This window comes from Herpailurus yagouaroundi, unplaced genomic scaffold (assembly GCF_014898765.1).
Source record: "Herpailurus yagouaroundi ecotype Mexico unplaced genomic scaffold, PumYag 217, whole genome shotgun sequence".
NCBI classification, from domain to species: domain Eukaryota; kingdom Metazoa; phylum Chordata; class Mammalia; order Carnivora; family Felidae; genus Herpailurus; species Herpailurus yagouaroundi.
The window spans coordinates 5,368,989-5,382,155 of NW_024412448.1; the positions used below are offsets into that span (position 1 = coordinate 5,368,989).

The window sequence follows — 13,167 nt, forward strand, 5'->3', positions numbered from 1 at the left end:
TAAATTAAAAAAATTAAAAATCACAAACAAGGAATTGAGAGGACAAGAAAACAATTAGTAAGGAACAGAATACCTGAACACACTATCAATACTCAAAACTTAACCTGATAAATCACGAGGGAAATTAGGACATATTTTTAGCCAGATGATGTGGAAAACACATCAAAAACCTGGAGATGCAGCCAGGACAGTGCTTAGAGGGTATATATAGTTTTCAATGTTTGTATGGAAAGATGATAAAGGTCCAAAATCAGGTATATAGGTTTTTATGTTAAGGCCTAGAGAAAAGAACAGTAGATGAAACCCAAAATGGAAGGAAAGCGCAAAAACCAATGATGTAGAAAATGAATAAGTAACAGAGAAAAATCAATGAAAGCAAAAGAAAGCTCTTTGAAAACCTCAGTAACTTTGATAAAGCTCTAGCCGCACTGTTTTTATGGGCTGAATTGTGTCCCCACAAAATTCACGTGCTGAAGTCTGAACCCCCAGGCTTGAATGGACAATTTGAAAGTGTCGGATTTCCAGAGGAGACGTCGAAGGAACACCACCTCGGATTTCCACTTTTAGCTCTGACACCAAAATCATGGGCCACAGAAGGAAACATCGAGCTGGACTTTATTAAAATGGAAAGCTTTTGCTTTGTGAAGGACGCTGTTACTGAAATGAAAAGTCACAGACTTGGAGAAAATATTTGAAATCACACATCTGATAAAGGTCTCGCATCCAAAATATATGAACTCTTAAAACTAATAATAAGAATTTAACAACACTGGGGGCGCCTGGGTGGCTCAGTCGGTTGAGCGTCCGACTTCAGCTCAGGTCATGGTCTCACGGTTCATGAGTTCGAGCCCCGCGTCGGGCTCTGTGCTGACAGCTCGGAGCCTGGAGCCTGCTTCGGATTCTGTGTCTCCCCTCTCTCTCTGCCCTTCCTCTGCCTGTGCATGCTCTCTCTCTCTTAAAAAAAAAAGTAAATAAAAGAATTTAACAACCCTGGTACAAAATGGGCAAAAGATCTGAACAGACTTTGCTACCAAAGACACACAGATGACAAAGATATGAAATTATGCTGGGCACCATTTGTCATTAGCGAAACGCAAGATTAAAGCAAGATACAGCTACACTGTTTGGCTAACATAAAAACCAACCCTGACACGTCAGTTTCTTAGAAAATTAAAAATAGGATTATCATAAATATGATTCTGAAATTCCAATTCTGGGTATATACCCAAAACACCTAAAGGCAGGGCCTCAGAGATATTTGCACACGTAGATTCACAGCATCATTATTCATAATAGGCAGCAGTGAAGGAACCCGAATGTCCACTGACGAATGAATGGGTAAACAAAATGGGGTCCATCCATACAATGGAATATCGTTTATTGTTTATCCTTAAAAAGGAAGGAAATACTTAAAAAAATTTTTAAGTATTTATTTATCTTAGGGAGAGACAGAGCACGAGCAGGGGAGGGGCAGAGAAAGAGGGAGACCTAGAATCTGAAGCAGGTTCCAGGCTCCGAACTGTCAGCACAGAGCCGGACACGGGTGAGGTTCAAACCCACAAACCGTGAGATCGTGACCTGAGCTGAAGTCGGACACTTAACCGACTGAGCCACCCAGGCACCCCGAAAGGAAGGAAATTCTAACACATGCTATAATATCGATGAAACTTGAAGACATTATACTAAGGGAAATAAGCCGTCACAAAAGGATACGATATGAGGAACCCTCTTATATGAGGTCCCTAGAGAAGTCACTCATAGAAACGGAAAGTAGGGTGGTGGGTACCAGGGGCTGGGGAGGGAAATGGGGAGTTGTTGTTTAATGGAGACAGAGTTTTGGCTTTACAAAATGAAAAGGATTATTTGGGGCGCCTGGGTGGCTCGGTCGGTTAAGCGTCCGACTTCAGCACAGGTCATGATCTCGCGGTCTGTGTGTTTGAGCCCCGCGTCAGGCTCCGTGCTGACCGTGGAGCCTGGAGCCTGCTTTGGATTCGGTTTTCTTCTCTCTCTGCCCCTCCCTACTCACACTCTGTCTCTTTCTCTCTTGAAAATAAAAATAAAGACATTGACCAAAAAAAACAAACGAAAAGAACTCTAGACATTAGTTGCACAACAATGTACTTAACAGCACTGAATGCTTAAAAGTGGTTTTGACGGTAAATTCTCTGTTATGTGTATTTCACTGTAATTTTTTCTAAAAAAAAAAAAAAAATGACGATACCCAATTGCTGGCAAGGGTGGAGAGCAGCGGAACCTCTCATCCACTGCTAGCAGGAATGCGAAATGGTACAGCCACTTTGGAAGATCATTTGGCACATGCCTACAAAGATGAACATAATTTTACCATTCGGCCCAGTGATTACGCCCCAGATATTTTACCCACCTGATTTGAAAGCGTACGTCCACATAAAAACGTCCATAGAAATGTTTGCGTTCGCTCTGGTAGCAGTTGCCAAAACCTGGAAGCAGACAAGATGTCCTCCAGGAGGCAAGTGGCTAGATAAACTGTGGGACTATCCATACACTGGACACGAGCCGGTGCTGCGAAGGGGCTGCTGAGCCGATGCTGACACGTGGGAGAACCGGACGTGCATGTTCGTAAAGCAAGAGAGGCCAGTCTGAAAAGGACTGAGTGATTGAGTGGAGGGGCGGTGGGGCTGGGAGCCAGGTCTCCCACTGCTGGGGTGGGAGTTGGCAGATGAGCAAGGGGCTTATCTGACCCACGTGCTGTGGGTTAGGGGTGGAAACATCGGTAAGAACTCATGTTTAGTTTAATATAAACACAGGTGGTCGCATATAGAAATGTGTGTGTGTGTGTGTGTGTGTGCAGATTAATACACACACAATATATCTCCTTGCTCTGTCACCAGGGAGGGCCTACAAGCAAGGACATCCCGGTAGCAGTGAGCACACCCAGCACCCAAATTTTGGTCTCTAATACCATTCTCCAAGCAAAGGAACCAGGCTCCTCGGAGAAACGGTTGACTCTAGGACTGAAGCAGGAAACGGACAAGACCAGCCTGGAGCATCCGGTGGTGCTGGGAAAGGAGGTGCCCCAAAATAAGCCACAGTGATGGTCCTAGTCCCAAAAGACACAGGAGCACTCCCACCAAAAGAGCTCCCAGTGGCCAGTTTAAACAACAAAATAAATAAGGTGCTGGATTAGAATCCACAGGCCCCACGGATACTGAGCTATCGATTTGTATAAACGTACGCCTGAATAAATGGAGAGAGGAGAATGCACAAATCTGGCGTGCAGAATTCTGAATAATGTATGTGGAGGCTTCCCCCTCGAGGAGGTGAAGCGTAAGTGGAGCACGACCCCCCAGCCCCGAAGTGTGGGCCGCACGTAGTGACGGCCTCCCAAAGAGAACAGAACTGGGGAGGGAGAATGAGCGCATCTCAGTTAAGCGGTCAAGGTCGTGTCCGCAGTGATGGCGTCACCTTGACGGCACGGACCCCTGACACGAAGAGAAGGGTGCTCTGCCTCTGCGGTCTTCCTCCCCAAGCCCATCACGCAACATCAGACACATCCCAACAGGGGGGCGGCCCCAGCACCCCCAGAACTGCCGGGCCACCGGAAACGAGGGACGACGTGAGAGATGGCTGAGTCCAGAGATGCCTGGGGCGACGTGAAGAAGGGGCAGACAGAGGATGACAGGAAAACCGAGGGCACCTGAACGGTGTGGACTTTGGTTGACAGCAGCGAGCCCGTAGTAGTTTGTGATTTGTGACACATGCGGCACGCTGACGGGAGGTGCTGACGGCGGGAAACGGGGTGGGGTGGATGAGAACTCTGTACTCTCTTTGCAACCTTTCTGTAAATCTGTAACTGTTCTAAGATTACAAGTCGATGAGAAAGAAACTAGGGGCTCCTGGGTGCCTCAGTTGGTTAAGCGTCTGACTTCAGCTCAGGTCATGATCTCACGGCTCTTGAGTTCGAGCCCCGCGTCGGGCTCTGTGCCGACAGCTCAGACCCCGGAGCCTGCTTCGGATTCTGTGTCTCCTCTCTCTCTGCTCCTCCCCTGCTCGTGCTCTGTCCGTCTCTCTCTCTCTCTCAAAAATAAGTAAATATATTTTTTAAAGCTTTAATAAAAAAGAAAATAAAGGAAGGCTGCCTGGGGGGCTCGGTTGGTTGAGCAATTGACTCTTGATTTGGGCTGAGGCCATGATCTCACGGTTCATGGGACTGAGCTCTGCGCTGATGGCACAGAGCCTGCTTAAGAGTCTCTCTCTCTCCCTCTCTGTGTGCCCGTCCCCTGCTCACTCTTGCTCTGTCTCTCAAAATAAATAAACTTTAAAAAATCTTCAAAAAACTAAAAAAAGAAAAGAAAAGAAAAGAAAGAAGACAGAGAGGAAAAAGAAAAATATGGGAAGATAAATTTAGCTCAGGGGGTAGCATAGAATATTCAATATAAACTTGTCTTTTCCTTTTTAAAGCTCAGGGAGGGGGCGCCTGGGTGGCGCAGTCGGTTAAGCGTCCGACTTCAGCCAGGTCACGATCTCGCGGTCCGTGAGTTCGAGCCCCGCGTCGGGCTCTGGGCTGATGGCTCAGAGCCTGGAGCCTGTTTCCGATTCTGTGTCTCCCTCTCTCTGCCCCTCCCCCGTTCATGCTCTGTCTCTCTCTGTCCCAAAAATAAATAAACGTTGAAAAAAAAAATTTTTTTTTTAATTTAAAGGTTATTTAATAGAGAGAGAGAGCATGCAAGCAGGGGGAGGGGCAGAGAGATCCAGTGCGGCTCCTGACTTGGTGTGCAACCTCACCAACCGTGAGATCATGACCTGAGCCCAAATCAAGAGTCGGACCCTCAACTGACTGAGCCACCCAGGCGCCCCGTGTCATTTTTAAAATTTTTTTTTCAACGTTTTTATTTTTATTTTTGGGACAGAGAGAGACAGAGCATGAATGGGGGAGGGTCAGAGAGAGAGAGAGGGAGACACAGAATCTGAAACAGGCTCCAGGCTCTGAGCTGTCAGCACAGAGCCCGACGCGGGGCTCGAACTCACGGACTGTGAGATCATGACCCGAGCCGAAGTTGGATGCTTAACCGACCGAGCCACCCAGGCGCCCCCCGTGTCATTTTTTAAATACAGAAATATATGTCTGTTTCCCAGGGGCAGAATTTCTTCATGATTCAGGCAGTGCAAGCCTTTAGGGGTCTTTTCCTCATGCAGATGAGAACAGGGGCCCTGACAAGGCCAGTCCAAAGTGACCAAGTGTTGCGGTCACAGTGAGTGACCAAGAATGACGGGGCTCTCGATACCACCATGACGCCTCCTGCCCAACAAAGCAGGATGGGCAGTGGGAAGCTGGCCCCCTCGTGTCCTGCTGGAGTGGGTCAGCCCCTGGAGCCATCCCTCCCGTGCCCCGAGTGAACATCTCAGAAATGCAGGGCTCTCTCTAGTGTCCCCCCCCCCCCCAACACCAAATCACAGCTTATCATCAGCCTCTGCTTTGGGGAAAACAAGTCATGGAGGGGGAGGGGCATGACGCCAGAACCCCTACTTCTCAAAGCCCCTCCTCTCCAAGCGGCCCTGGGGCTGTGACCAAAAGAACGGTGTCGCCAGACTTTTCATTGAAATAGAAACACCCGGAAAGGCACACACTGAAACTGCTCTTCACCAGGAAAGTTCCAGAGGGGTCTGCAGGCTGACCTGACCACGCACAGTGCCTTCACAGCCTGCCCAGGGCCCGTGCTGAGGACACAGGGAACCCTTAGGCATCACAGGTGATGCTGTGAGTTTTGGAGACTGAGTGCCACCCTCACGTGGTGCCGCGGCCCCTCCCTTTGCCGCTTATGAAGCAGGTCCCCCCCCCTCCCCCGAACAGCCCTGTTCACACATCAGCAGAGTGCAAGAAGTCACCGGTCCACACCGCTGGGGAGAAAGAAAGCCACTGTTGGGAAAGAGCATGTCTGCAGGCAGCGATGTGCCTCCACTAAGACGTGACCTGTGGCGCGTCTGGAACCCAAATTTAACCGGGCGTCCTCTAGCTTTATTTGCCAGATCTGGCAGCCCCCCCATCTGTCTGCTTGACCCCTCTCCCCCGAGAAACAAGGTCACGCCAGACCTCCTTCCCAGGAGCGGGGCACGGCCTTGGTGAGCAGGCCCCCCCTTGCAAGGGGACCGGGCCACACCAGGCCGGGCCAGGGAAGAGGGTGGGCCAAAGCCCCCTCAGGAGGGGGAAGTGGGGTGGATGCGGGGGGCCGGGCTGTGGACCCCCCTCTCTCCCTCCTCCTGCAGCCTCAGCAGGGGTCTCTGCACCACCACCACCACCCCCCTGCCCCCCGCCACGCGCTCTCCCTCCACACGGCAGGTCCTGCCAGCCCTGTCTCGGACCCCGAGCCGCGCTTTTTTGCCAGGATCCTTCTGTGATCACCACACCTGTGTCTGTGGAACATTCTCAGGCCTGTGCCCGGTTGGTTTCAGGCTCGTGCAGCCCTGAGGGCTCGGCCGGTGATCTGCTGTGTCCTGTTCCCGCCGGCAAGGCTTCGTGGCCTTGTCTGTGCCACTGCGCTGGCCCAAGGCTGCCCCGACCCGAGGGGAGCAGCCCAGAGAGGGCACAGGGGGCCTGGCAGGGGCCCCCCCGAGCCGCCCGCAGGGCCATCTCCACCCCGGCTCCTGGCCAGGACAGGGAAATGGAACAGCGTGCAGACCTCGGGCTGGGAGGCATCAGAGGGGCACAGCCACGGCGGGCATCCCAGGCAGGCTCCAATCTTATGCAAAAGACACCATTAAGACTTTCACAGGAGTTGCACTGAATCCGTAGATCACTTGGGACAACACTGACATTTTAACAAGATTTTCTCCAATCCATGAATATGGGATACTTCAACCTACTTATGTGTTTTAAAATTATTATTATTATTTTTTTTTTACAAAGTTTTATAGTCTTCATTGCACAAGTCTTGTATTTCCTTGGTAATTCCTGAGTATTTTATTCTTCTTGATGCCGTTATAAACAGGATAAATTTTATATTTTGTATATTTAGCGCAATTTAAAAGAGAGACAGGGCTGCCTAGGTGGCTCAGTCGGTTGAGTGTCCAACTCTTGATTTCAGCTGAGGCCGTGATCTCACGGTTCGTGAGTTTGAGCCCCCTGAGCGTGGAGTGGAGCCCACTTAAGATTCTCTCTCTCTCTCTCTCTCTGTCTCTCAAATAAGCGGCACCTGGGTGGCTCAGTCAGTTAAGCATCAGACTTCGATTCAGGTCATGATCTCGCGATTCACGAGTTTGAGCCCCGCATTGGGTCTGTGCTGACAGCTCGGAGCCTAGAGCCTGCTTCGGATTCTGTGTCTCCCTTCCTCTCTGTCTCTCCCCCCCAAATGAATAAACATTAAACAAATTTAAAAAATAAAATAAATGGTTAATTACAACGAAGATAGATGATAGGTAGGTAGACCGATCGATCGATCAATCTTACACTCCAGGGATGGAGACAAGTAACACAGGCATCGAAATGGTGGGGTAGGTGCACAGGGGGCAGACTGGGCTGTGCAGGGATACCATGGATGGTCGCACAGGTGGTACACTGCACAACTCCAGAGGGTGCCGCTCACATCTACTATGATGTTGTATCGGGCAGGAGAGGCTCGTTATGCTGCATAACACATGACCCCACAATCTCCTTGACTGCTAGCAATAAAGATTTCTTTCCTGCTCACTCTGTATGTCCATCCAGGTTGGCTCTGATGGCATCTCTCCAGCCTCCAGGCTGAGGCAGGAGCCTCTGGAATACTGTGGTCCCAGGGCCACTCCGCTGGCTCCCTAAAGCTCCTCCACTCATATTTCATCGTCTAAGGCACGCCCCAAACGTGTGCCAAAACCCACAATCAGTGGGGTGGGAAGGGTATCTGTCCCCAGAGAGGGGCAGCCTCCCCCAAATGTTAGAAGACCCTTGGGAATCACACACCATGACAGGCCTCCCTGGAGGACACCCCTAGGAGGGGCCCCAGCAGGGAGAGGAGAGGGAAGGAAAGCTTCGTGCAGGAAAGTACACCCGGATGGCCACCGGCCAGTTGAGGGGGGGAGGCCGCAGGCCAGCACGGCTGTGGGAGGCCGCGAGGCCCTGGGGGCTCCACATGTAGCAGGGACCCCCGCAGCAGCAGCCCACAGGCTTCTCAGAGGGAAGCCCTCTGGGTTGGATGTTTGGGGCCTCTAACCAGAACAGGTTCTGGAAGCCATAGTCTCTCACTCACTGGAGACCAGCCTCGCCAGTGTGAGTCCTTGAAATGGTCCCTGTCCGCTCCTAGAGCACTGGTCATTTGGGATGAAAGGACCTCGGACTTGGAATTGCAGCCGATAAACACAACGTCCTTCTCTTGCGTGGGGACAATGACTCCAGGTTGGAGCGGTCACTGACCGCCTGCTGGGCACGTGGACGCTCCTCACACTGCGGGAAGCTTGGGCACCCGCGAGCCTTCCGCCCCACTCAGAGCACACCCTTCACCTCTGCCTCACTGTGAGGACACCCAAGTGGCCGTGGGGAAGGAGCCGTTCAGGGGCGCACCGAGTCCCCGGGGAACACAAGACACTTCTCCAAGGAGCCATCCCTTCCAGAAGCTTCCATTTGTTAAACTAAACAGCATTTAAGACAGCCTCTGAGGTTTCATCTCTTGGACGTCGTCCACTCACATGCTTCCTTTCGCTTGTCGGCAGACTTCCCTGACTTTGCCTCGCTGGTCTGCAGCTCCTTGCGTAGTCTGGAGATAAACCCCTGGTTCTCCATCTAGGGGACGCTGCACCCCAAGTACTGGTCTACTGACTTGGTTGATGGCGTTCTTCCTCGAAGAGAGCTTTTTCTCTTGTAGAAGCAGGCAAAGCTGTCCCCGTCTTGCTTTGCTTTAAGCGGATGGTTTCAAAAGCCCTCTCAAGCCCCATCTCCCTTCTCAAAACAGCCTCTTGGTGGATTTGGGGCTACTGAGAAATGAGGCTAACGACAGGTTTCCTGGCTTAGGTGTCAGGGGCCTCACTGAGCCTTCACATCCACGGGGAGGAGGCACTGCTCTCCTGTTTGGGGACACAGGGCGTAGAGGGATGAGCCCACCAGAAAGGTTGAGTCCGCACGGGCCTGTGTGGTCACCACACCAGAGGTCTTTCTCCCCCAACACATATGGAGCCCGGTCCATTCTGTCCCTGGGACCCAGCACACTAAGAATTACACTTAGTCCCAACTCAAAGTGGAAAGCTGCCCAGAGTAAAAAAGGAATTTGAGGGGCACCAGGGTGGCTCAGCTCAAGTCGTGATCCCAGGGTTCTTGGATCGAGCTTCACCTTGGGCCCAGCATGGAGCTGGGCCGGGGCCGCAGGGGGGGGCGCCTAAGATTCTATCCCCTTCTCTGCCTCTGCCCCACACCCCCACTCACTCTGGACAAAACAAAAACAATCTGAATGGCCGCTCTATGTTCTCGTGGGTGCTCACAGGAGGGAAAACAGGATGAAGGCCCGAGTTTGGCAAATCCCACTTCCGGCTGAGATGCTCCACAGCCCTCAGTCATGTGCTCTTGGGTCCCCCTGCTCCAATCCTAACAAAGCCCCTCCCAACCGGCAGAACCCCAGCTAGGAAGCACCACCACAATCCTCCCTGCTGAAATGTGCTTCCCAGCAGCGAAGGCAAAAATGGCCCATCTGCCAGTCGAAATACTATCCTCCCATTTCAAAATTGTCCTTCCAAATTCCTAAGCTTCTCAAGTCTAGTTAACCGTTACTTCCCTGAGCCAACCTGCAAACGACAGACAATAGTTTGAAAATCTGAAAAAACTGAAGACTGAGGCATGCCATTAGAAGAACCAGACCTGTGACTGAGTCCAAGGATTTACAGATGAAGGCTCGTTAGCCTCCTTCACACCTAAGACTAGTTCCTTGGTTCAGTAACCCAAATGTTTCATGGATTCCATGGCCGCTTCACTGAAACTGGTGGGAAGAAAGCAACCCCCAAGCCCACGATCAAGGAACCTGCCCCTTAGGCCTCCAAGTGCTTCCCAAGTACCTGCAACACTGTTTTCCCCACAGCCACTTGCAGAGTTCTCCTGCACAGGATCCTTCACGCAAAAGCCCCCAAACAGGAGGGCAGGGGACCCCAAATCCCAAGCTGCCGTGTGCTGGGCTGTTCACTAGACCTTATTAAAATACTCCCAACTCCTGGTCTGCAGGAAACCAAGCTGCTGCCCAATTTCAGCCAGTTCTCCTCCCAAACCACCTGCCCCTGCCACCCCCCCCCCCCCAAACAGAAGCCAGGGCGCTTCACGGCAGCACTTTATTTTCCTTGCACAAGGACGCGTTGCTGGGGCCTAATGTTCTCACATGACAGTAGAAAACCAAAATTTGTCGTCGTCTCTTCAAGAATTGAGAATTGTGTACAAAAACCTTACATAAATTAAAAGGATGAATAAATGTACAGTTGTAAATGCAAACCGTTTTCCAACTCAAGGCAATTAACAACCCACGGTGTTGTGGCAGGAAAACATCGGGTAAGAAAGGAAAGTGGGTCCCAAGGCTCGGACCTTCCCAACCCTGTCAGACCGGCAAGACAGAAATGACAACTGGTTCAGGACTCTTGCCAGCCTCTAGAGAAATCCTGGAATAGGCAGCTCTTAGACATTAATACCCTGCACAGATCGAGAATATCACGGTCTCGAAGATTCTCAAACCAATGGATTTCTCTTCCACGAACATGTTCTCAACCTCAGTCACGAAGTGACCGAGCCGCACGTCCTAAGGATTTAAAATCAAAGAGATGTACAGGGTATTAAACATATACCAAGGGAACAGTGAACTTGGATACAAGGTCAAGATCAGCAACAAGTTCTACAATCCAGTGCTGACATCAGATACAAGCTTCAAGGACAGATTTCTTTTCAAAGGCTTATTCCAGTTTCACGAGGCCAGCAGGAGGCGCACACACTTGCCAGGGCAAACCTAGACTTCGGAATTCACTCGTGCGGCAGACGCCACGCATCTGCCCGCAGTCCGTTTAGAAGCATTTGCGGTGGACGATGGAGGGGCCCGACTCGTCGTACTCCTGCTTGCTGATCCACATCTGCTGGAAGGTGGACAGCGACGCCAGGATGGAGCCCCCGATCCACACGGAGTACTTGCGCTCGGGGGGAGCGATGATCTGTGAAAACAAAACCGCGGCTTTAGTTTAGGCCGCGGTCTTCACAGCGGGGCCCCGGGAGGCCCAGCCCACGGCCGCACTGGACTCACCTTGATCTTCATCGTGCTGGGCGCCAGAGCTGTGATCTCCTTCTGCATCCTGTCGGCGATGCCGGGGTACATGGTGGTCCCGCCAGACAGCACCGTGTTAGCGTAGAGGTCCTTCCGGATGTCAACGTCACACTTCATGATGGAGTTGAAGGTGGTCTCGTGGATGCCACAGGACTCCATACCTAAGAGACAACGCTCTCCGTTAGAGGGCATCCGCCCCTCTTCCGGGCCCAAAGCGACGCAGCCCGAAGTCGCGGCTGCCCAAGACACCTACCCAGGAAGGAAGGCTGGAAGAGCGCCTCGGGGCAGCGGAACCGCTCGTTGCCGATGGTGATCACCTGCCCGTCGGGCAGCTCGTAGCTCTTCTCCAGGGAGGACGAGGACGCGGCCGTGGCCATCTCCTGCTCAAAATCCAGGGCCACGTAGCAGAGCTTCTCCTTGATGTCACGCACAATTTCCCGCTCGGCGGTGGTGGTGAAACTGTAGCCGCGCTCCGTGAGGATCTTCATGAGGTAGTCCGTCAGGTCCCGGCCAGCCAGGTCCAGACGCAGGATGGCGTGGGGCAGGGCGTACCCCTCGTAGATGGGCACAGTGTGGGTGACCCCATCCCCAGAGTCCATGACAATACCAGTGGTGCGGCCAGAAGCGTACAGAGACAGCACGGCCTGGATGGCCACGTACATGGCTGGGGTGTTGAAGGTCTCGAACATGATCTGGATGGAAGAAGGCAACGGGCTCCTTAGTCAGAGACAGGGACCCGGAGCCACCCCATGCTCACACACCGCATGCTGGCATGCCACAAATGTGATGTGTAGAGAAAAGAAAAAAAGGTTGCAGGCAGAAACACAAGTAAGAAACCTTGAGACTTCAGGAAGGAAATGCCAGGAGAAGAACAGAACCCTGGAAATATCGAAAGAAATACTTGAATTTCAGAAAATAAGGCGGAACAGAAAATGGCTAATGAAACAGACGAACGGCGGGCGCTCGGGGCAGCGCTTACCTGAGTCATCTTCTCACGGTTGGCCTTGGGGTTCAAGGGGGCCTCAGTGAGCAGCACCGGGTGCTCCTCGGGGGCCACGCGCAGCTCGTTGTAGAAGGTGTGGTGCCAGATCTTCTCCATGTCGTCCCAGTTGGTGACAATGCCGTGTTCGATGGGGTACTTGAGGGTCAGGATGCCCCGCTTGCTCTGGGCCTCGTCGCCCACGTAGGAGTCCTTCTGGCCCATGCCCACCATAACGCCCTGGTGTCGGGGCCGCCCGACGATGGACGGGAACACGGCTCGGGGGGCGTCGTCCCCAGCAAAGCCCGCCTTGCACATGCCAGAGCCATTGTCGATGACCAGCGCGGCGATCTCCTCTTCCATTGCGGTCTGCGTGAAGACGCGGCCGGCTTAGACACGGAGGGTCCGTCTGCCCGCCCCCCGCCCCCACCGAGCCTGGCGGGGAGTAACTGCCCGGAACTGGGACCCGGTCTTTCTCGGGGCGCCCCTCACTCGCTCGCGGCGGCGCGACCGGGACTCTCCGCACTGCGGCCCTGCCCCGCCCCACCCCCCCCACCCCCCGCGCCAGCCGTGCACCGGCCGTCCGCACCGCACCCCGCCCCGGCGCGGACCCCGCCAACTCCCGAGGCAGTGTTGCGGGGACCCTGGGACAGGAGGCGTGGCGTGCACCTGCGGCGCCAGACTCGGGGACCCGGGGCCCGGGCACGCAGGCCGGCCTCTTACCGGTGGAAGTGGCGGCAGTGGACGCGGACGACAAACGGCGGGACGACACAGACCACGGGCCGGCTGCGGCGAGTGAGACCGAGCGCGGCCTCCCCCGCCGCTATTTAAGCGAAGCGGGACGCGCGCGCCGGCCGGCGGCGCGCGCGGCCCCAGAACATGTCCATATATGGCGATCTTTCCGAACGCCGGGCGCCCATTGGCTCGCCCGGCCGGGACACGTGGGGCCCCGCGCCCGGCCCC

At 53.3% G+C, this 13,167-nt stretch overlaps 1 protein-coding gene across 1 annotated transcript; it reads right to left on the minus strand.

The window, feature by feature from the left end:
• Positions 1 to 10,240: 10,240 nt before the first annotated feature.
• On the minus strand, positions 10,241 to 13,061 carry ACTG1 (actin gamma 1). The gene is made up of 5 exons (XM_040456657.1): positions 12,928 to 13,061; positions 12,205 to 12,573; positions 11,479 to 11,917; positions 11,205 to 11,386; positions 10,241 to 11,115 (listed from the first exon to the last, which is right to left on the minus strand). Exons 2-5 carry the CDS (start codon positions 12,565 to 12,567, stop codon positions 10,972 to 10,974), a joined length of 1,128 nt encoding a protein of 375 aa, XP_040312591.1. The 5' UTR covers positions 12,568 to 12,573; positions 12,928 to 13,061; the 3' UTR covers positions 10,241 to 10,971.
• Positions 13,062 to 13,167: the final 106 nt, after the last annotated feature.